This window comes from Lichenostomus cassidix, chromosome 10 (assembly GCF_008360975.1).
Source record: "Lichenostomus cassidix isolate B80296 chromosome 10, HeHo_3.0, whole genome shotgun sequence".
NCBI lineage: Eukaryota > Metazoa > Chordata > Aves > Passeriformes > Meliphagidae > Lichenostomus > Lichenostomus cassidix.
Window position 1 is genome coordinate 11,793,275 of NC_139491.1, and position 22,453 is coordinate 11,815,727.

The following is a 22,453-nucleotide window of genomic DNA, read 5'->3' on the forward strand; positions in this document are numbered from 1 at the left end:
CAAACATGTTCTCAGTATGTAAAATACAATTTATTGTATTTAGGCTGTTCATAAATATCAACACAATGTATTATGTTTGAAACAAACATCTCGCCAATAAATACTATCTAAACATTAATATTAATCTTTTGATCAAATGTGTACAGTGTATTGACTCAATATTGCACAGTGAGTTCTATATGACATTTCCATAGTGCATTCAGTCTGTTACAGGGATAGTTTGCCACAAATATTGCAAAGCATCAGAGTTGACTTTTCCAAGTGAGAACAGCTGACCTATTCCATTAGGGATGGAAGGCTGGTATAAATGTCAGTGTCTTAGGTTAACTGGTTATGGATTCACAGAACCTAATGTTCTCATGGATGAGGAGACTTTGTTTCTAATGTTTTTTATATTATTGTAAAAAAATCCCACTTGCAAACAGAATGAGGATATTACCATCAAACTCCAGTGATCAGTGAGCTTGTAAACAGGTTCATTCCAGTAAGCTTGTTTTCTCCTGTTCCAATCTAAATATAAATCATATATTTGATATACTCAGAGCTGTACCTCACCACTTGCATTTCAAAGGCCAGACTGTGCAAGCCCCCAGCACTACTCCAGCTCTTTGCTCCCCATGTGCCTGCTCAGGTCAAACACAGTACCTGTTGGTATGAGCAGAGCTGACACACTCTAGTCCCAAGAGTTTTCAATGTATGAATGCAGAGATAATCTCACAATTGTTCTATAATTATTTGTATCTCATCTTTATCTGATTAAATCTTGATTCTACTGCATCACTTCTGTGTGGGGTCCTGCCAGTTTGTATGGCATTCCCATGCTCACACAGAAGGCTGGGTGCTGCCAGCAAGGGGACCAGCTGTCCTGCTCCCCTGCAAACCAGTGACTCCTGGATCAGATGGACTCATGCTCTGCTCAGCACAGTATCAAACACTGGCAGGACTGTAGCTCACAGCAGGTTTTCAACAGCTCACTGTTATTCATTCTCAAGTCCAACTATGACAAAACCATGTCCATGGCAGTGGGAGATGACTGTTAGAGTAAGGACTGTATGGTTTGACCTGTATTTGCATGAACTTACAACTGCTCTGACATTGTAGAAGGACCTTAAAACGGGCATATACTGCTTTAACATACATTTAAGCGACATTGCCTTGCCGAAGTTGTATGAACTGCTCAAAATGCAAATAAGAATCATGGTCATAGAATGACTATGACTAACTTGGAAAAGATTTGACCATCAGTATAATGGTGCTTAATGCTTAGCGTGTAGTATCCCTTAGTGCTTAGCATGTAGTATTTCTTTAAGTAAAAGAAAATTCACTCACCAAGTGATACAATTAAAAATTTCTAAGAAACTACTGGTTAAGTATTACCTCATGATTATGTAAATCATGTTTATATCCCTCCTCTTTGCTGTTTATCAGTTTGTATATATTTAGATTCTTTATATTTAGGTAACAGAGATGAAATACTTATTTCTATCTAAAAAGACAGTAGGAAAAAACAGGGATTGAAGGGATTTCTTTTCTGTACAAAAAATACATTTTTATGACAGCAGCCAGTACCTTCACAGTAGGTCCTTTGCTCCTCTATTTACCACCAAGGTTCAGTCATCCATAACACCATCATAAAGTATCAGAATTGTTTCTCTTTCCATTTTTCAACACCAAAACTCAATATGCTACTACGGAATGTTTCCAAAGCCTTACACTACATCCTGATAAAATCAGGACCATTTTCTTTAACTTTAAAAAGGAATTAAATTCATGCAAATAAAAACATAATGTGCACTGAAATACTCAATTCTATGATACAGGTGACTTTAGAGAAAAGTCCCTTTATAATCAATGAAACTAATTCCAATAAAAGAATATAGTTTCAAAAAAAATAAAATATTTCAGTTTACTACTAGTTGATGTTTGCTACGTGTTCAAACAGACTACATTTTCTACCTAGTTGTGTTAATCTGTGGGTTCAGTGTCACTCTTTTGTACTGTAGTGAATATTTGATTTTGAGGAATGGCTTCTTTATGCAGTTTTGTAGTCCAGGGTTACAATCTTCATTTGACGCTGCATATGGGACCTCAGGTTACGCCCAGATCTGTAGAAAGAGAGAGAGCTGAACACTCCTTTATGACACTGACTCTTCTAGCAAACGTTAAATTAACTTTGGCGAGGCAACCACATTAGTGGTACAGAGTATCAGCAGCGATGATACCATGTAACCAACAGCAAGTTAAACTTTACAGTTCTGCTAGCACTTCGTGGGGATTTTCATTTGGCTTTGCTGTTCACGTTTTACACTGGTTTATACCCTCCTTACTTCCTCTAGAGTAGTTTTCCTGTAACAACCCTTCCCCTCAGCAAGTGAAGAAAGAAGCACCCGAAGCGGATTGTCCTGGATTGTCCTGGGTTGTCTTGGATTGTCCCAGCACTTACTCGGAGAGTGTGGTCCCAGGAGCCCGAGCAGAAGGCGGTGCCGTCGGGAGACACCCGCAGGGTGCTGACACGGTTTTCATGTCCGAACAGAATGGACACACGGGACCCTTTCAGCACATCCCACACGTTGATGGTGTAATCGTTGTAGCCCGCGAACAGCAGGCGACCTGCAGGGAGAAGGAGATTTTACAGTGAGGTCTGGACATGTCTTGCCTGCAGGCAGGACCTTCTGCAGGTCATTGATCACCCACGAGCCACAAGCCCACCCTGTGACCGCTGCTGCCGTGGGACAGCCCTGCCCCGCTAAATGCTGAAACAATTACAGTTAATTAGTTAAAAGCATTGTAAATTTTAGTTAAATTACATAGAATGTGTTCAGTCAATAGAGATGGGGGATGGCTCCAAGTCGTGAAAGACTGAAGAGCGCTTTAACAGCTATTGCAGGATAATAATACTTTACTCAGACCTTACACAAGAAGTGGAATACAAATGCTTGAATGATTAACAGTTTGGTAAGTGATTCACTGCCAACGGGACAAGCTGTGGTGCTTGTGACCATGACAGAGACATTTGCCTCAGTTCCAGGAGGAGGGCAGTTCACCACCCACTCATCCCCACCCACGGTGACTGGGGAGCTCTGCATTTATGCTGGGACAGGAGACACAAGACTCAAGCTTATGTCTCAGGATCTGTAGTGAAAAGTGGTAATGTCTCTTTCTTCATACCCCTCCAATATACTTTTACTGCTAATCATTTATTATCCTTTTAAAAACTATGTAACTGCACTTAATAGTTTTGTTGCCTTTGAAATGTTTTTCATTATTATTGTGAAACTCTAGCCCAGCTGTAGTTAATGGCAAAATATTTCCTGCCTTCAGTAGGGCCAGGAAAATACTTTTCATCACTACAACGAAGCAATAGCCAGCTAGGTTATTTAGAGAGTAATTATTTTTACAGAGGCAAAGTAAAATAATGCTTCCATGCATTAAATGTTTCTTTTGGTACTTATTACTTTTGATAATTTTTAATAACAAATACTTTTTTCAAATTAAACTGAAAAATTTTACAGTTCCCCTCAAATCTCAGCACTAAGATAACCTCCAAAGGTCAAGTCTCACCACTGAGAGAGAAGTCCACACTGGATGCTCCAAAAATGATGCTCTCTTTGGAATAAATTGCTACTTCTCTGTCTGCACGAAGGTCATATAAACGACACTAGGATTAAACAAAACCAACACACATGCCTCAGGAAATGCTGCAAGCACTGGCTAAAATATTTGGAAAAAAATGGGAGTGGGAAGTGCAGCCTAACAGGCATCATGGGAAGTATCTGCTTGGCTTCTTTCCTTCTGCTTCTTTCTGCTTCCTCCTTTCCTTCTGCTTCTGGCTGTTGTAACTGGGATCCTCTAACAGGGATCTAAGCAACACAAGGCTGTTTTGTATACATTGCAGGAAGAACTTTCTTTTTCAAGCCACTTCTCTAAACCTCCTGCCTGTTTTGCTAGAAAGAGATGAGTGGAGGGCTTTGGAGCATGGCTACCCACTGGAGTCCCACACCCTCTTGCTTCCCCTCGGTGGTTTCATACCTATCAGAGCACCCTGCTGCCGGGGAGGTGCATGTGGTCACAGTGTCTGAAACAACAGTTTAGCCACAGCTGGAGCCTGGGAGCTGGGATCAAATCTCTACTCATTGTTGAGAACACAGACCATGTGGCACTGAGGAGCCTAGGTGGTAGTTCTGGCTCTGACTAAGTCAGGATAGCAAACAGTCCCTGCCCTTCTGTGAGGCCTCTCTGTTTGAAAAACCTACGTGAAAATAATTCAAGTGAAATAATACATTTTAATGCAGATCTCTGGGTTTTATTTCTCATGGAAAATTCCAAATCACCTCTAACAACCTATACTTCCTGTTTTTATCATTTGCCAGCAAAATTTGGCTTGTTTGACATGGAAATCATGTATCAGACTTCACTGCCATGCAGAAAGGCAGTCTGTTAGCCCTGAAATCAAAATGCACTTTTGAAACTATGTGAACTGAAACCCCTCCTCAGTAAGTTAAGCTTAAGCAAACACTGGCCAGATGGGATTGCTAATATTAAGACTTTACTATCGAAAAATGGCTGGTATTCAAGCCTGCACATAAAGAAGGAGCTGTCTGATTCACAGGGCAGTGGGGAGCTGCCAGGTCTGTGTAGTCCAGGTCACCCAGTGCTCCACACAGATGAGTAATTTCATTAGGCTGTCCTGACAGGGAGGTTGGGGTCACTGCAGATGACAACACTGTCATCTGAGCAAGCTTTTATGGATTACTTCCAGTCAGGATTATCTGTTCCTCAGAATCCCCAAGTATATAAATCAGGTCAAGGATACCACTCTGTAACACTGCAAAACCAAACCTCTTCGTTGAAAGAATGAGGTAGATGGAAACTGCCAAAACCTCTGTCAGAAGTACAGAGGTGGAATTTCCCATTCTCCTGCTTGAGTCAGGGGTGTCAACAATAGTTAAAAAAGAAAAAAAATCATCAAATAAATTAAAACGAGCCCTTAATACTGGGCGTTAAGAGGGTGCTTTCACTGGAATTTAATGATGGGCAGTTTCTCTCTATCACTCCCTTAGCATCTCAAGAGCTCACAGTACTGCATCCAAGTGTGCAGAAAGCCATTGGGCTCACCACCGGGATAGATATATTAACTTAAATTTGCAGTTTTTAAAACACAAAATCAGAGTACACTCTCTCCAGAAGAGCCTTGGAATGTCTCCACATCCAATGAAGACAAAAGGAATGTTTCCATTGTGTTTAGCTAGCATTGGAGCAGACTTAAAACATGTTCTGAGGGCAGAGTACTTTAGATAAAGTCTTTGCTCTCAGGTGACTCAGTGTGATGTTTGAATAAACAGAAGAAATAAGGTGCCAGGTACCTCCCCATCATGTGCTCTTATGTTAACACCTCTGCTAGCTCAGCCCCTGCAGGGCTGTGGTGGGGCAGAGCCTAGTCCCCCATATGTACACACCAGCTGTAGGGAGAGCTTTTAGCCCTGAGCATCACTGAGGGGCAGAGGGCAGTAGAGGTAAATGGCATTTTTGTATTCATTGTGTTGATCAAATTGACCTGTCAATACATTCTGAGCCCCTCCTAGCAGATTGCTCACAGATAGGGAAGATCCATTAAGAGCCACAGTGTGATTCAGGATGATCTGGATGCAGTGAGTCACTGCAGTGAAGAGTGCTGGCAGTGAGTCAGGCAGACAGGGAGGAGATGTGTGTGGCCAAGGCCACCCTGGGGCTGCAGAGGCCAGCTGCCCACATCTGCCCTGCTCTGCCCTCAGCCCATGGCCTCTCTACTTTCTGGGACATGATGCTTCTCCTGACACAAGCTGCAGTGTTTAGCTGGTTCCTCCCAAGCTGTGACCAAGAGCTATATGAAGCCAAATATCTTCCAGTAAGACAATTCATTTTAGTTATGAAACATCAAACATTGAGAATCTGAAATGAATATTTGGACAGTACCTCTTGTAGAGAAGTTTGCATAAGTGACCAACAGTGTTATGTGATTTTCCCTATAACATTATATATAGTACTTAATAGCTTATCTTACAGGATTATTATTTCTGCAAATTTGCTGTCACAGGCCCATTTTAGTCACTAAAAGTCCTCTGTGGATGTGACCTAGTCTTCTAGGAAAATCTGACTTGGGAAACAACAAACAGAACTTTCCTAAATTAGATTGCTGAATTAACATACCGTGGCATCGTCTGAACCAGAGGCAAAAGCATCTCCACTTGGATAATATCTGTGCACAAGTGAAAGAAGACCAGAACACATTACATTACTTGCATGAGGTCAGACTTCAGAAATAGAATCGGCACATTGCTCAACATTGCAAACGTGTCCTCTCCCAGAAACATACTGACCTGACACTGTTGATATCTGAATCGTGGGTTTCAAATGACTGGACACACTGACCAGACCGCATGTCCCAAACCATGGCTTTCTTGTCACATCCCTAGTAAGACAAAAAAAAAATCACCACAGTTGTGCAAATGGTGACATTCAACCCTCATGTGTCTGATATTTGTCATCAAGCCCACTACATTCAAAGGTTTTGAACATCTCTGCTCTGAGAGGATTTAATCAGCCAAGCAGCCCCAGAACTGGCAGCAGTGGTACCCTCAGCTGTGCAGTTGCAAGTAAGAGCTGAGTTCCTCATGAAGGTTGGAGCCCCACGCTGCCCTGCACTCACAGCCCTGCTCCCCTACCTCTGTGCAGCACCCCATGCCACAGAGCTGCACCACTGACCACTTAACATGACCAATATAAAAAACTGATACCCAGCATTTAAAGTTCCATAACTAATTCTTTTCATACACTGAAAGAGAAAATTAATTAAGTGCATCCAGAGGGTTTTTTGCCCAGCCTCCTATCAGAGTTAACCCCTCTCAGGGCTCTGTACCCCCATGCTTGATAGCATGGTTGGGATTAGAAAAACAGCATAGCAGCACTTCATCGCATCATCAAGCTCAAACCTGCCCTTCCAAGCTGTGCTTTGAAAAGGTCATTTAACACTCAGTGCTCAGCACCCTGAATTCTTTGGGCAAGGGGCTTGGCCCACGTAGTCTGCACTGTCCTTGGGACAGGAACCATCTCATACCCATAGGGCCACGCTCTAAGCTGTAATGTCTCACTGCTGTCATGGCTGTAGTGACAGGAAAAAGAAGATGGACTTTGCTTTGAAGAGTGATGGGAGATTTTAATGAGGTTGCCCCTGCTGAGGAGCAGGCAGTGAACAGGCTCAGCTCAAGGGGCTCATCTTCTCTGAGGCTGTGTGGGAAGCACAGGGCAGGCCAGGTGGCCACTGCTTCTGCTGAGCCAGAGCACTCTGTCCACCAGACCATGCCACATGCTATTTATTTTAATCAAATATGATTGCTAATTAAATTAAACAGTCTCTTCACAATTCACATACTTGTCTCTCTTTTTTTTAATATTGTGTTGTTAAAATGCAATCCTAGTGTTTTTAGTAAAGATGTCATTATTTAAAAGATGTAATGATCCTTGACACCAGCTTGTGGTTCCTGAACAGGGGAACCAAACAAGATAGAGAATATTTTGAACCCAGCATATTTCCTTCCAAAGTCCCATCAATGCCCAAGCCCAGCCCTTCATATTGCTTCCATGTGCACTGTTCTTACTGACCTCTCTAGGAGTTTGGGGGCAAGACCAAGACAAGCTGGTGCTTTGACTCCTAAGGTTTTGAAGGAAAAACCAGTCACCACCTGTGGAGAGATGGGCCCCTGAGAGATATCTCAGTTGAGGAGCCTTGCTCAGAGGGCACTGAGCACAACAGCCTGGGACACAGCTCATCATTCCTGAGCTCATCATTCCAGGAGGGCTGGAATTTTTAGTCAAGTCGTTAAATGTAACAGCACCCAGCCTAGATGCTGATATATTGACATTGCTTATTCCAACTCAAGGTTACTGTCCTACAGAGGCACAGGATTCAGGGAGTCTCTCTATGCCACCACAGCTTACAACACCTTCACACTGTGCTGCCTATACCTGCACTGACACGATGTAAGACAGGTCCTCACCACAGTGGTGTTTTGCATGTGATGAATTAAACGAGTGCCTGTAAGCATAGACATGCCCAAGCTGCTATATCAACACAAGTATGACATATTCCCTTAGCAGTACCAGAGCTGCTTGCGATTCCTTGCCCTATAATAAGCTGAGCTGTTCCCAGGGAGAATGAATCTATCCTTTCTGGGAAGCAAGCTTGGTGACAGGAAAACCCGAGAGAAGTAATGCACTTGGATGGAATTAGCTTTCAGTCACGCTTCGGAGCAGCTGTGCTAGCAGCAGGCAAACTGGGCCAGTGTGCTGGACTGTGCTCCTGATGGGCCAGCCAGAGTTGATAGAAAGAGCCATAACAGATGAGGTCCAGGTTTATTGGGTAGGGATAAGACCATGACTCCAAGCACTCCTAACCCATGGTTGGCACCCTCTGGCACAAGGGCCATTTCCATCATCAAACACAGGATGAGCCCTGGGCCAGTGCTGGTGGGGCTCAGAAACCAGTGAAGTTACTGGTACCTACAGCAAAGTTACTGGTAGCAACCTGCCTCTCAGCTCCTGCCTGCTTTCATCTGCACACTCACTTTCTAATGTGGGAAAGACTAAGATCACCTTGAAAAGGAGCTGAGCCCCATCCCACCCACCTTTATACCTGGCCTGCCTCACTGCCAGGCTGTGTGCCAATGGCTCAGCTGCCTGGGAACAGTGATCCCTCAGCGGCAGGACAAGATTTGGAAGATGCCCTGGGTACTTTCCCAGACCAGTCCAGTCCTGCAGCCCCAGTGAGGTTGGTGTGTTCCCCTGGGCCAGGACAGGGAGTGGACAGTGTTGGACTGATGAAGGGGCTTTAAATGCCTCTGGTACCCCTGGAAGGCACAGAGGACTCAGCAACAGCTGAAGATGTGGCCACACCTCATCTCCTGCTCCAACTTGCACGAGGGGTTAGCCAGTGTCCAAGCTGCCCTTTGACTCTGGGAGCAGTTGAAGGACATAGTGGCATGCACGTTATTTGCAGCCCCACTTCCATGCCCTGAGCACAACCTGATGCCTGTCACACCCCATCTGGCTCCAGAGAGCTGGGCACAAGGAAGGAGCAAAGTGTGGGAAGTCCTCTGCTGTTCCAGGCTCCATCCACAGGGACTCACACCTCTGCTGTGCTAGGAGCCCACTGCTCTGACTCTGAGCCTTCCCTTCCCGGCAGAGGCGTTGTTTTGATCTCGAGCTGGATTGCTTTGATGTGGGGTGGAACTTGCTAAGTAAGCAGAACTGCAGTCAGGCTGGCTGGGTGGGTTCGACCCCGCCGTCAGGGGTTTAATTTGCTCCAGCTTGGAAAATGTGCTTGCAATGAGTGGATTGCACTGGGGCATCCAACATATACTCCAGCCCTCTCTAACACCATGAGCCTCCTGCTTTGCTGCCTTTTCACTTCCATATTCCTTAGTTTTATAGTATGAGAAAAAGCTCCTGCTTACCCCAGAGACAAATGTATTTCCCGTTTCAGAAGGGGCCAGGTCCAGGCACAGGACATCAGCTGCATGACCGTGGAAACTCTGCAGAAGCTGCCCACTCTCAACATCCCACAGAGCACAAGTTCCATCTCCACTTGCTGTCAGGATCTATATGATGTGGGAAGAAGAGTCACAGTACAAGAATTAGCAGATAACCTTCAGGTTACAAAGAAACAACTGACATCCCACACATACACCAAAGGACAGCTGTAATTTAATGAAGTATTATGCAATAAATCAAAGACATAAGCCCAATGTGAACCTAAGTACAGTTTATGGTTTTAAAGGAAAAAAGGAGAGTAGAAGGGAGAGCTTCTACTCTATGGACACCATTGTACCTACACAGTGTTTCGATAATGGTTCCTTTTGTGTGCTGGGGTTTGAAGAACTGACAGCAGTAAGGATCTGTTGACATTTTCATATTCTCCAAAAAGGAGGCAGAACAGTACTGCTACTCCTGTCTGCCCCTGTATTTCACTCTATCCATATTTAGGCTGCTGGAATTCAACCCAGGTAAATGGAAGGACTCTTGGGAGTTACCTATGCCTATTTAACTCTTCAAAAATTTTTTTCTGCTTGAAATAGTCAGGTTAAACCAAATTAATTTTGCTTAAGACATGGATTTTCTGAAAGGGAAGTAAGCCTGTCTAGACAGTTGTTTGATAAGTCCATCAGCTCTCACTTGTCCTAAACCATTTGTGTGTGAAAAGGCTTGAACATACACTGACCGAACATAGCTCACAGCTTTCCATCTGCTACAGTACTTGTCGAAAGCACATGTGATCAGAGCTTGTTATTGTGGCTAAATCCTGATGATGCTCAATTGTTCAAAATTTCCCCTTGGCACCCGAAACTGTTATGCAATCACAAATTCTGTAGGTTGAAAGAGTCCCTGTGCACTGGTGTGGAAGGAAGCAAGGGCGAACGTAGGAGGGCTCTCAGTTTTGTACACAGGTTTTTCTCATGGTTGGTGAGGAAACTCAGGGATCCCGGTGGGTAGTTAGAAGTTAAAAACAAAATTCTCTTCAAGAAGAAAATGAGCACACAGTCATGAAACCATTCACAGGGTTGCATAAAGGTTAAACACCGAACAAGTTTGACAGATGCTCCAAAAATTCTTCCCGTAAACAGAGGTCTGCAAAGCTGCAGAACAGACTGTTCCGAATCCTGCAGCAGAGAGATGCTAAAGCTCTCAGATGATAATAGCAGAAGAAAGTCCTGACTTGTCTTTCTGGCCAGCTTTTGAGCCTGATCAATGAACTTCCCTGTTCTGGGGAATATCTGTACTTGGCTGAGGAATGAGGAATTTCAGCTCTGAGGATTTGCTCTTGTGATGCTGTGTAAGACAGATATAAGGGGAATAGAGTAGCTAAAGGTGTAACGGAAGGGTCTGTTGGCAACCCAGAGCTCCAGCTAATGCTTAAAGAGATATGTTATGGGCTCAACTTCAGGGTATTGCTATTGAAAACCAAGCCAAACCAACCCCGAAAATCTAAAACCAGGAGGCAATTGGCAATCTTTGCTATTAGATACTGGCTTGCTGCACCGGGGGCTTGAGCAGCACTGGATGGGGATCCTTGCCTGGCACCCGGTGGCAAGAGGCAGCACTTGCACAGGGCAGGGGACAGCAGGGACACAGCCCTGCTCACCAGGAGCACAGGCACTGGGGCTGGGAGCAGTGGGGCGACCCTCACCTCCTCCACCATCATGGGATTCATCCTGCTCCTCAGCCCTGCCATGATGGGAGCATGGCTGCCTGCCCTGTGCAAAGCACTCGAGATCCCAATTAACCGTTGCTATTAATACACATGGAGCATTGTCACGTGGGGAGCATTATCACACCACAGAGCTGCAGATACCTAATTTAGGAAGAGAGGCTCCCTGGCTCTCTGCTCACTGAGGCAGGGGAGGCTCTCTCAAGCAGGACTGGTTTGGGGCACTGAGAACAAGGTGTGTGGGTCACCCAGCCCTGCAGCTCAGGCAAACATGGGAACATGATGAGGAGCAAGAGTGGGATCCCCTTTTTCAGCACCCACACAGCCTGAGAGTGACTCTAACCCATGATGAGCCACCCCCAGATCTCCTCTCTTTCCACTGCACTGCCCAATGCCCATGAGCACACTAAACCCTAAACTCCTACCCAGTCTTCCATGCCCCTGTGGGAAAACTGAGCTGTAGTTTAAGACAGCAGTCAGGGCAGAGCAGCAGCCTGGCAGCACCTAGCCGTGGGACCTGTGGGGACACCAGGCTGGGGGACACCTGCACCTCATGCTAGAGCTGCTCCAGGATAGGCACCACATCCCTCCTGATGCAAACTGGGAGAGCAGAGGTGCTCTGCACACAGCTGGGAAAGCTTTTGCATAACGTACTTATCGCACTGTGGACCCTCAGAGTTACTGAATAGTTTTAATTGTGAATAGTTTTAATTCTGAGGCCTTTATGTAAATGGAAAAAAAAAAGTATTCTCTAGGATCTGCTACATAGTGTCCTAAGAGAAGCTTGGCCAACTATTTGCTTGTATTTGAATAATAACATGCAGTTATAAATGATCACTTAAAAGCTTAGCAATCACAAGGAAACTTCTTTTTAAAGACTTCAGAAACATTTCTGACTCACTAAATACAAAGCACCTTAATCCACCATTATATGAATTAACAATAGTAATCAATATCAATATCAATGCAGTTTGCTTTATTCAATGTGGAGAAAAAGACTCAACTTTTCTTTCTTTCTTATTATGAAAAATGAATTGCTATTTTTCCTGTCATAGGATTTAATCCCAATGCATATAGGTATAGACAAGAAAGGAGAAAAGTGGGTTTATAACTCATTGAAAACATTGCAGTTAATTTAGACTGCTGTAATTCTGCATGGCTCCTGCACAGGAAGGTCAGGGCTAAGCAAGCCTGAGCGCTGGGTACCTCCACCGCTTGTTTCCATGGCAATGGACTTAAATTAGCACCTCAGAGTCATTACAGAAACCAGAGAGCGACAAACAACAACATACTCTTGGCTTCACATGTCCTGAAATAGAAGCAATGAGAGCTGATATTTCCTTCAGAAGAGCTCCAAATATCTGGAAGAAGGGGACATGGTATTCCCTTTCTAGCAGCTCTGTTGACACTGAGAGCAATGAAAATGCTCCATTCTGCCACTTATTTTGCTGCAGAGCTGCACTGAGAAGAGCTTTAATTAAATTCAGAAACCAGAGAGGACAAGGGGATTATCCTGGCTCCTTTCATCATCTTCTGTACTCCGGGAGAAAGAGATCTTTGAGATATTCAGTAGAAAGGAAGGCTGGCTTGGTCTCAAAAGATCTGCATTTAGTTCCTGGCTTTGCCATCACCTCCCATTGTGGGCCTCTGTGCCCCACCCCACTGCCTGTGAGATGGGGACAGCATCACTCGAGGGAACACAGCACTGCATGCACAGACAACAAGTATGGCCCTGTGGGGCCATCCTCAAGCTCAAATGTTTCACTTGCTACAAATAAAAAATACTTAGAATGAAAGCAAAAGCAAAGTTGGCCAGATGTCCGGGACAAAGCAGGCAAACAACACAGTCACCATCAGCTGGCACAGCACCCAACCTAGTCCTGGCTGAACTGTGGTTTTAACTATTTGCAATAGTCTGAGCTCCCAAAAGCACAAACTGGCATAGACCTGGGGAGCAGAGAACACTCAGGTACCAGCGAGCTCCCTCTGCAGAAGCCACAGGCCTTTGCCAGGGCAGCCTGGCCACGGGCTGTGACAAGCATTTCCTTAGAGCAGCTTCTGCAGCACCTCCTCTGCCCCCTGAGGGTGTACCAGCAACCCCTGCAGGGGCAGGACATGGCTCTGGGTGCCCCAAGAGCAAGGAAAGACATGTGCACTGCATCTGAGTGCAGCTCGTGTTAGGCAATGGTGAGCAGTGGGTAGGAAATGCATTTACCTGCATGTCTGAGTTAGTGAAGCTGCAGGCAGACAAGTAGTTCGTGTGCATTGCAACCGATTTCTTCTTTGCAGCCATATTTTCATTTTTTTCAAATGTCAGAGGGTACACAGAACACTTGTTGTCCAGGCCACTGAAGAGAGTAATAATAGCAGTAACAGAGAGAGGAGAACTGGTTAAAACTGCAACGACAAAAGGCGAGTGGTGATAAGAAGGAAACCACCTGTCAGTGCTGTGCTGCCAAACCCTTACAAGTACCGACTTCCCTGTATTGTGCTGTGTGGGATCTCCCTGTGCAGGGAAGCCCCAGCTGCCTCACCAGCCTGGCTGCTTTACAGAACTTGAACAGCTGCGCCTCAGTATTTTTCACCCTTATCGAGTTTATAAATGGCACTGAATGAAACCTCACGAAAGTATAAACTGGGAGGTGACAGCAGCCACCTCAGGGTTAATGTTTCACATACAGCCAAACTGCCATTTTTCTGCTGACATCTGTCATTGCAAAGACCAGTATTTAAGCATCCTTATTCACCTACCTTAATAAGTTTGACCTAGCTCCTATAGAAAAGGCAGTATAGCTAGTAGTGGGTGTGAAGACAGAGCTTTTAGAAGAGTTTGGAAAAAAGGCAACAGAAGCCTTTTTTCTGATCTCTGTAGCTGCTGTCCCCCTCCTGGACAGTTCCACCAGTTAAGCTGTGTCAGACCCAGGACTCATTTCTAAAGGGTAAGACTAGTATCTGACCCGTTCCTAGAGCTGTGGTAGATCAGCCCTGCCCTGGTCCCTGGGATCCTGGAACGAGGATTCAACACCAGTTGCTGGCTCTGCGCCTTACACTACCTGCATGGCACTTAACTGACAGCACAACAGAAATACAGAATTAGGTGCAATGTACACGTGCACTCCCTGTCTCTGCTACAAGTGTAAAGACAGAGCTTGCTTGCCATTCTTCGAGTTCTAGTCAAAAACACAGTTTCTGGACTCCTTTCCACGTGCAATTATGGAGTCTGCTTGTCTGTCTCAGTCTGCTGCTTTCTAGATTTGCAAGCTGCACAGTGAAGTCCTCCTTTGTTCCTTTCTCTCGCCCTAAGCTTGCCTTGTCTGTCTGATCCATGCGGTCCCTTCTTACAAGATGTTTTGCCAACATTTCATCTCTTTTTTTCCCCTATATAAACTTCATTTTTTCAAACCTGAGCCCTCAGAAGACTTGCAGAAGATTATCAAGGATGGGATTACTTCTCCCCACCCCATCTTAGCAAGATCTATTCACATGCCAGTAATCATTAATGATGAACTTCTATGTCATAAAAAAATGAGTGCAAAGTAAGAACATGATCCAAACCTCTTTCCCTGAGACATCCAACATATCCTAGGATATCCAACATAGACAACCACACTGGAACAGGGAAGTTGCATGCATGCAGAATTCCTAACCCATGATATAAATGCTGGAAGAGGATTATTTTCCATGCTTACACAACAAATGTTATTGCACTGAAGTCAGTGGAGATAATGTGTACGAGCCATTATGGAAATAGAATCAGAGGCACTGCATGTAGAGCTTCCACCCACAATCACGGCATGCAAACTCCTATCTGTCAGCTTCTGAAGCCATCAGGACACTACAAGAAATCAAACTTCTCTGTGTAAGCACGTGTGGAAACTGGGAACTTACCCACAAGCAATGGCACATCCAGAGGGGGCATATGCACACGCCATCACCCAGGTACACGGCATCGTCACCGCATGTTCCTGAAACACAGCATCTCTTTAGACATCACTGCTTCTCTAATCCATGCAAGGAAACAGTGGGAGGTTCAGTATTTCTGTGGGACATCCTTAGGGTCAGTGAAAGGTACAGATGTTTCCCCCAGCCATCACTCACATGTAAGGCTGGGACAACCCTTACTGCAGAATGCAGCAGAGCAGCAGGAGGATGGCCAGTCCTTCTCTGACACTTTCCACTTTAATCATGAGCCCCAAACTGATCACAGAGCATGTTTTATTTGGGTCATCCAGTGCTGTGAAAGGTCCCCACTGCTGCACATGTAAAACTGAGTTAATAACAAGTGCTTTTTTCTCATCTGTGTGGTGCAGGGTGCCACGAGGCAGCCCAGGCAGGGCTTGGAGGAGCAGTAGCACCATTTCACAGTGAACACCACAGCTGAAGGAACCCCAGTGATCACACACATCAGTTCCCCTGTTTTGCTGGCTGGGCTTTGCTCCCTTGTCAGCAAAGATGTTGGATCAGAGCCTCCCACTGGTGACCATGACAAACCCCAGTGCCCTGACAGGGACTTTGCTCAGAAACAGGTCAAGGGAGGTGACTTGCCCTGGGCTCCTTGTTTTGGGTGCTAGTGGAAGTCTGCATTTTATCCAATTATCCCACTGCTTCCAGTGATACCTGTAAGCCCTTCACTCATCCCACTGTCCTTTGCCCTGGGCACAGAACGTTGCTGAAGTTTCACTTACCTTGTTGGTAGTGAAGGAATCCCACACAATCACCTTCCCATCCTAGATAAAAGCACAGAGAAAGAGAAACTGAGGCCTTCCAGAGGCATAGCCGTAAGCCTGCTTCCCAGCCTAGAGAAAACTCTGCTGCTCATTCCTTTCCCCAGTCTGTTATGTCCTTTTGTCTCCATCTTAACACCGCCACAGTGGTCACAGTGAAGCACCAAGGGGACACTTCTCAGTAGTGCCACTTTTATCCACCACAAGGAAAGTGTATCTCCTCCCCAATGAGATGACTCATGTTTGCTTAAAAGACCAATTTAGTTTTCAATCTTTTCTCCTTCCCTCTTAATGGCTTCATGAGAATTCTTTTCACCTGCAGCACATGCCATGGACAGGGCCATCTCCTCAGGAACCTGCCACCTGTAAGCCCTCACTTGCCTCCTTTGAGCCACAATGTGTTTTTCCCAGCTCGTAATTAGCACCTGCAAAGCTGGTCACCTCTCCCAGAGATACCTGTCAGCAGCTCACCAGGGCCCAACAAATACAGAGTGACCTGTATCACAAACCACTTAACAAGGTGGCAGCACTCATGGGGACTCTTTATGGATATTGCACCGTTTATTCATCTTCCCTTTCCTGTCTGATCCTGGTTTTCCCTTTACTTCTCAATACACTTACTTAACCTTCAATTATGCATTATGCAACCTGCTAAACAGTCATCACAGAACCCTGTACAGAGAGCAGGACAATCACTTGGTGTACACCAGCTATTTTGCTTTATGCACATAATATTGTTATCTTCCCTGTATCATGAAAGTGAAATGTTTATTACTGAGCAGCAACTGCCTCTGTACCTGGACTTACACAGTTCTTAAAATCGAGTAAAAAATGCATTTTAACCTGTCTATTCAGCTTTCTGATCTACACACTAACATTTTAAGCACTTTAAAAAATGTGACATTAAATATTTAATATTATTCTCTTTGTTGAGATCACCATGAATGGTAAAAACTCACAGTAAGTGAAGGTGGCTTGCAATGCAGATTGCCTATTTTTATCCCTCAAGTGAGACCCCTGACAGATTTCATGTAGGTCAGTGAACAGCTGTGAGATGCAACAAGCTCACTCACTGCCATACTGGGCTCAGGAAGAACCAGGGGATGTGGAAAGTAATTATCTCATTACCTCCTCCAGCTTATGAGACTGGTCTTGAGCAGGTGTTAGGACTGTGTCTCCAAATGCCCAACTAAATGCAGTAATTTTGGCAGGATGTTCAAGGCTTTCAAGGTCATATCAATCATATAGACCACAGAAGAAATTTCTGTGCATAGAAAACTCTAAAACAATCAACGTTTCTTCACTTTTTTTCCTGATTATTTTCTCTGAATACATAACCTGAGAACTTTACAAAATATTTCATCTGTAAAGAACAAGGATATAAAAGTGGCCTCACATCAGTTCTATCTTTTTGTTGTAGTATGGAATATGGGAAAATCTCTGTATGACTGGTCAAAAAATGTGTAGGGCATTAGCTACAAGAGGTGTATCAATGATTAAAAGGTTAGATTTACACTCTCTGAACAAATATATTGCCAACGAACTTCTTTCAGAGCATCTTGACAACATTTACAGTAATCACAGGTATCCTCTGCTGAGAGTGGCATACAGCACAGCCAGAAGTTTTGTACAGTGCCCAACAGCACCTTTGAAAAACATCTGCCCAACTGCATACCTGGGAAGAGCTCACAATTCTTCTCTTGTCTTTGCACCAGTCCATACAGAGAACTTTGTTTCCATGGCCTTTCAGGGTCCTCCTGGTCTTCATCACAAACTGTCCCAGTGCCTCCACACGCTCTGCCACCTGATGAACTGCAAACAGCTGATGGTTAGAGATCCCTCATCAAAGCTCTGCCCTGGCAAATCTCTATTTATGAGTAATGCCCTTGGAGGAATTAATCCAGGAAGTTTGAGTCCATGGTGCAAGCCAATGAACTCTGCTTCAGAGCTGGCAGGTGGTTAACACCAAGGTGGGCGGTGTATTAACATATTCACCAGATAAAGATAAGGAGGAATTCACTCAGGGCTTGAATTGCAGGGATCTGGCAGCTGAAGGTATGGCAGACCATCCCATCCAAGTATAACTGGAAAATAGATTACCCCTTTTCCCCCTTCTACTGGGAAATCCTCAGGCCTGAGGATGGGCAGACAGTTGTTCTGGGTATGAGACTCCCATCTGCAGCTGGCTCTCAGCACTGTGGTGGTGCTGCAGGGGGATAAAGCTACTGTCACTGGCACTGGAGACTGCTGTGCCATTCCTTCTGGTGGCTGGGAGCAGCAAGGGCTGGGACACAGCTCTGAGTGAGCAGGAAGCTGGACATTTGCTGTGAGAGTGTGCTACCCAACTTTTCAACAATAACTATGGACATCAAGGACTTCATGGGAGAGTCAGCTTTTCCTTCTACAGAAGAGGGAAACAGAGGACAGGCAAGCAACTTCCCTGAGCAGCATCCTCTGGTGGAGAAGTCAGTTCTTTTGTACCTCATTTATTAGCAGTACTTTCAGCTGATATTCTCCAAAACCCAACAAATTTACATTTATGTTTGTGCAAACCAGCTGGCATAAAATTCATGTAGCTGACACAACTGAAAGATGTCTCATATAACCCTGATGCCTCAAGCTGGGGTCACCTGTAAATGTCTGGGAGAAAGTGTCATCTGAGGAAACCCATTTGCTTTGCTCCAGCGTGTTCACCCAGCTGAGTAGGGCTATGATGTATCTCATACCCGGGGCAGCTCTTCACACAGAGGGAGGGTCACACTTACTTCAAGTCCCACAGCAGAGCAGAGATTCTGAGGCTGGAGACTCTGGCACCAGAATGAAGAATTACTCTGTCGAGAGAAGAGCTGATAGGATCCAGCACTTCCCTGTGTTGTGTGGTTGTCCACACCAAAACCTAAGATGATCCAGCTGCTGTTGGCTATGGGGGCAATGCCTGACTCAGACCTTCTGAATTAAATGGAGAAGCTCACATGAGCTTCTTTAATGAGCTGGTGGAGGAAACCTTAAGCTTTTCACTGCCCTGCTGGAGACTGAGCTCCACATCCCCTGTGGCAGGTGTTGCTTTGGAGCTGCCTTGCCACTTCACCCTTCATCACTTTTTTGGGGCTGCAAAAAAGCTTGTGGGCTGGGAAGGGCTGTGACAGTGAGAGAGCAGGCATCCTGAGCTTTGAGATCGTTCCCTGGCACAGGGTGAGTGAAGCAGTTTCTGCCCAAGGCAGAGACTGATTTCTAGCGGATTGCCTTTTCAAGAGTTGTCTTTCAAAGCCACCAGCCCCACAGGCTGTGCCAGAATAATGCTCTCACCTGAAATCTCTGCTCAACCAGTCTCCCTGAGCCAAGGGAAAAGCGCTGTCCACCGTTTCTGATGATTTGTTCATAAGTCAGAAGAGAGTTTCTGAGAAAGTACCATATAAACCCACTGAAGAAAAGATACATTCCCCCTACTATTGCCCATAGAAACCTGCCAAATGATCCAATCAAAAGACATGAAAACACAGGACAGGAGGTTATTATGGCAGCTGGAAAGATGCTTGTGTCCAGAATATATCTGAAAAAACAAATGTTTCCCAGACAATGGACAAACTGTTTCCATTATGTCAACGCAGCTGAGACTCTGTGAAATTGTCTGGTTTAGCCTCACTGATTCTCTGAGGACGCTTATCTCCAACCACAGCCATAATAATCCTGCTACCGCCTAGCACAGGTTTGAGAGTCAGATAATTATTTTTAAGAATTCTCCAACATTGTTCAAAGATAGTAGAAAATCATACACTCAGACAAGCAGATCAGCTAAAGCCAGTAAATAGCTTGAGTAGTTTTACAGAGGTCCAGATAAAACTGCCTATTTTTCTTAAAAATATTGTTTGGCCTGAACAGGAGGTGAGGATTTGATGCAGATATTCTTGGGTCTTTGATCTTTTCTGTGCAGGAAATCAGTTGGGTCTAATGGTCTCTCTGGCCCTAAAAATTAATGGATTGCACAAACAGAACAAACTTTTAGCTACGCTTAAAATTTTAAGTTCCTGAACTGACTCCTTAAAATTGTAAGACTGCAAATCAAATGCATGTTTGGCATTTCCTTTTTCTATCCACATTTTTGAGACCTACTGTTCAGAACCAATTGAACAAATAAGGGCAATCTTATTTCAGCCAGCTGTTTGTTTTGAGAACCACAGCGGGAGAGTCATGATCCAAGCAAAAAAATGTAAAAGATACAATTTTAGATTAGGGGGAAAACCAACCCAAACCAACCAAGCAAGCAAAAACCAGAAATGATGCCTTATTCTGAAACTTACCAACTCTGCAGAAATGGTACTTGGGAATAATTTAAGTGTAAAAAAGCTCTGATACAGAATCAGTGGTATGAAATATCATGAGAAAGCATTGTTCTACAGTAGCATAACACTTTTGTCTTAGAAATGCTGTCATGGCTATGCAAACACAGCTTTCCAATAGAAATTTTAGATATGACAAAGAATATCCTATGATTGTCAATGACACATACAGTTACAGTATCACTGCAATCATAGGTAAAACTCCTTGTGAGCGAAAATGGGTTTAAGAATATGCTGAATAGGTCTGTTAAACAAAGGCCCTGCTGCTTCTGATACAGAAATTATACAGTAGGAATATGGTGATTTATGGTAATGTTTCGGTAATGAGGGCATCTCTGTTTGTTTAACAGTTCTGATTAACAGGACATTCATATAACACATTATTGTCTAACTTAGACAAGAAAATGCTCTATTTATTCCAGAATATACGCACACACACACACACACACACATATATATTTTATTTTGATCTTTCCCAACCTGAAATTCAGAAGTGTTTGTCAGTCCCTCATTCTTACAAAACACAGAGAACTAAGTCACTGGATACAGGCTCAGCTTCCTTTTCAATGCTTTAGGCATCAAAACATATGAAAGAAAAGTTTTAATGACCTGCTAATATTTTTAATAGAGTGAGCTATGTGATTTCAGAGACAAACAGTAATTTACATGTTTTTCTAAAAAAATACCACACCAAAAGCCAAATATATACTACTACCACACCAAAAGCCAAATATATATATACTACGCTGCAGTATATAATTGTAATTATAAAATGAAATAATGGCAATAAAAGGATCTTTCATGTCTCAAAACTTGTGAATACCTAGTTGAAAAGCTCCATAAATGTAAGGTTAGCTTATTTTTCATGAACAGGGAGGGGAATAGGGGGAGAGCAGGGTTGAGGTCAGTCCATCCCGTTTCTTTTGGGTTATCCCAGGATCTGAAGCTGCAGCTGACAGCGGTGAGTTCCCCACTGACAGCTCCAGCACTGACTCACCCGCACCTCTGAATCAGCACTGCATCCTGCAACTTGTGTGCCTGGAGGAATGGGGGCAGAGGAGCTGCTTTGGGAAACAATGCTCCCTTTAAAGCCCTTCCACACCTTGGGTGAAACCGGCCTCATTAAAGCCCATTCCCATCACCTTCCCGCCGGCTGGGGTTAATCGTGGCTCGCCGCTCCATCCGAACGCCGCGGTTCGCACCGAGGCTGTTTCAGGGTCCGCGCCCCGCCCGGCCTGCCAGCCCCGGAGCGCCCGCCGTGCCCGGGATGCTGCGGGCCGAGCCCGGCCCACGGCCTGCCCCACGGCCTGCCCCGCTCCCGGGAGCCTCGGCACGCCAGGCCACTGTCCGGCCCGGGCCAGGCCGGTGTCCACGCTCCCCGCTCCCGCCCCCGGCCCCGCTCCGGCCAGGCCCGGCCGCCCTCCCGGCCCTGCGGCCGCCCCTGCCCGCGCCCGGCGCCACTCACGCTCCACGTCGTGCAGCTTGGCCCGCTCCTCCTCCAGCTTGCCCTTCAGGCTCTCCGCCTCGCTCTTCAGCGATGCCAGCGTCTCGTTCTCGTGCAGCCCCTCGGTTGCCATCTTTGCAAAGGAAGCGGGGAGAGCGGGGATGAGAGCGGCAGGGAGGAGGAGTTTGCCAGCCCGGCTCCCGGGGATGCTGCCGCGGCTCCTGCTGCCTCAGCAACCGCGCCGGAGCCGGCCCGGCTCCCCCTCCCTCCCCGCTGACGTCCAGGCCAGTCCTGAGCGCGCACACCGTGGGGACCAGCAGCCCCGGACCTGCCTGACTCCCTCCAGCATCCCCTGTCCTGCCCGACTCCTTTCAGCATCCCCTGTCCTGCCCGCTGCAGCATCCCGTCCTGCCGAATCCCTTCCAGTATCCCCTGTCCTGCCCGCTGCAGCATCCTCGGTCCTGCCCGAATCCCTTCCAGCATCCCCTGTCCTGCCCGCTGCAGCATCCTCGGTCCTGCCGAATCCCTTCCAGCATCCCCGCTCCTGCCCGCTGCAGCATCCCCTGCCCGGCTTCTCCAGCATCCCCTGGCCAGCCTGCTCTGGCATCCCAGTGGTCTCCAGGCCGGCAGCTGGGACCAGCCTCACCTCCTGCCCCACTCCTGCACGTATCCCAAGCCCTCTTCACAGCCCAAAGGCTTCATTTCCCCA

General features: G+C 45.7%; 1 protein-coding gene across 1 annotated transcript; it reads right to left on the reverse strand.

Annotated features, from left to right (window-relative positions):
- Window positions 1–8: 8 nt before the first annotated feature.
- On the reverse strand, window positions 9–22,035 carry GNB5 (G protein subunit beta 5). Its single transcript, XM_085070651.1, has 11 exons — window positions 21,766–22,035; window positions 17,639–17,775; window positions 15,925–15,966; window positions 15,128–15,204; window positions 13,455–13,587; window positions 9,489–9,632; window positions 6,357–6,448; window positions 6,187–6,235; window positions 3,562–3,658; window positions 2,444–2,610; window positions 9–2,105 (listed from the first exon to the last, which is right to left on the reverse strand). Exons 1-11 carry the CDS (start codon window positions 21,875–21,877, stop codon window positions 2,094–2,096), a joined length of 1,062 nt encoding a protein of 353 aa, XP_084926777.1. The 5' UTR covers window positions 21,878–22,035; the 3' UTR covers window positions 9–2,093.
- Window positions 22,036–22,453: the final 418 nt, after the last annotated feature.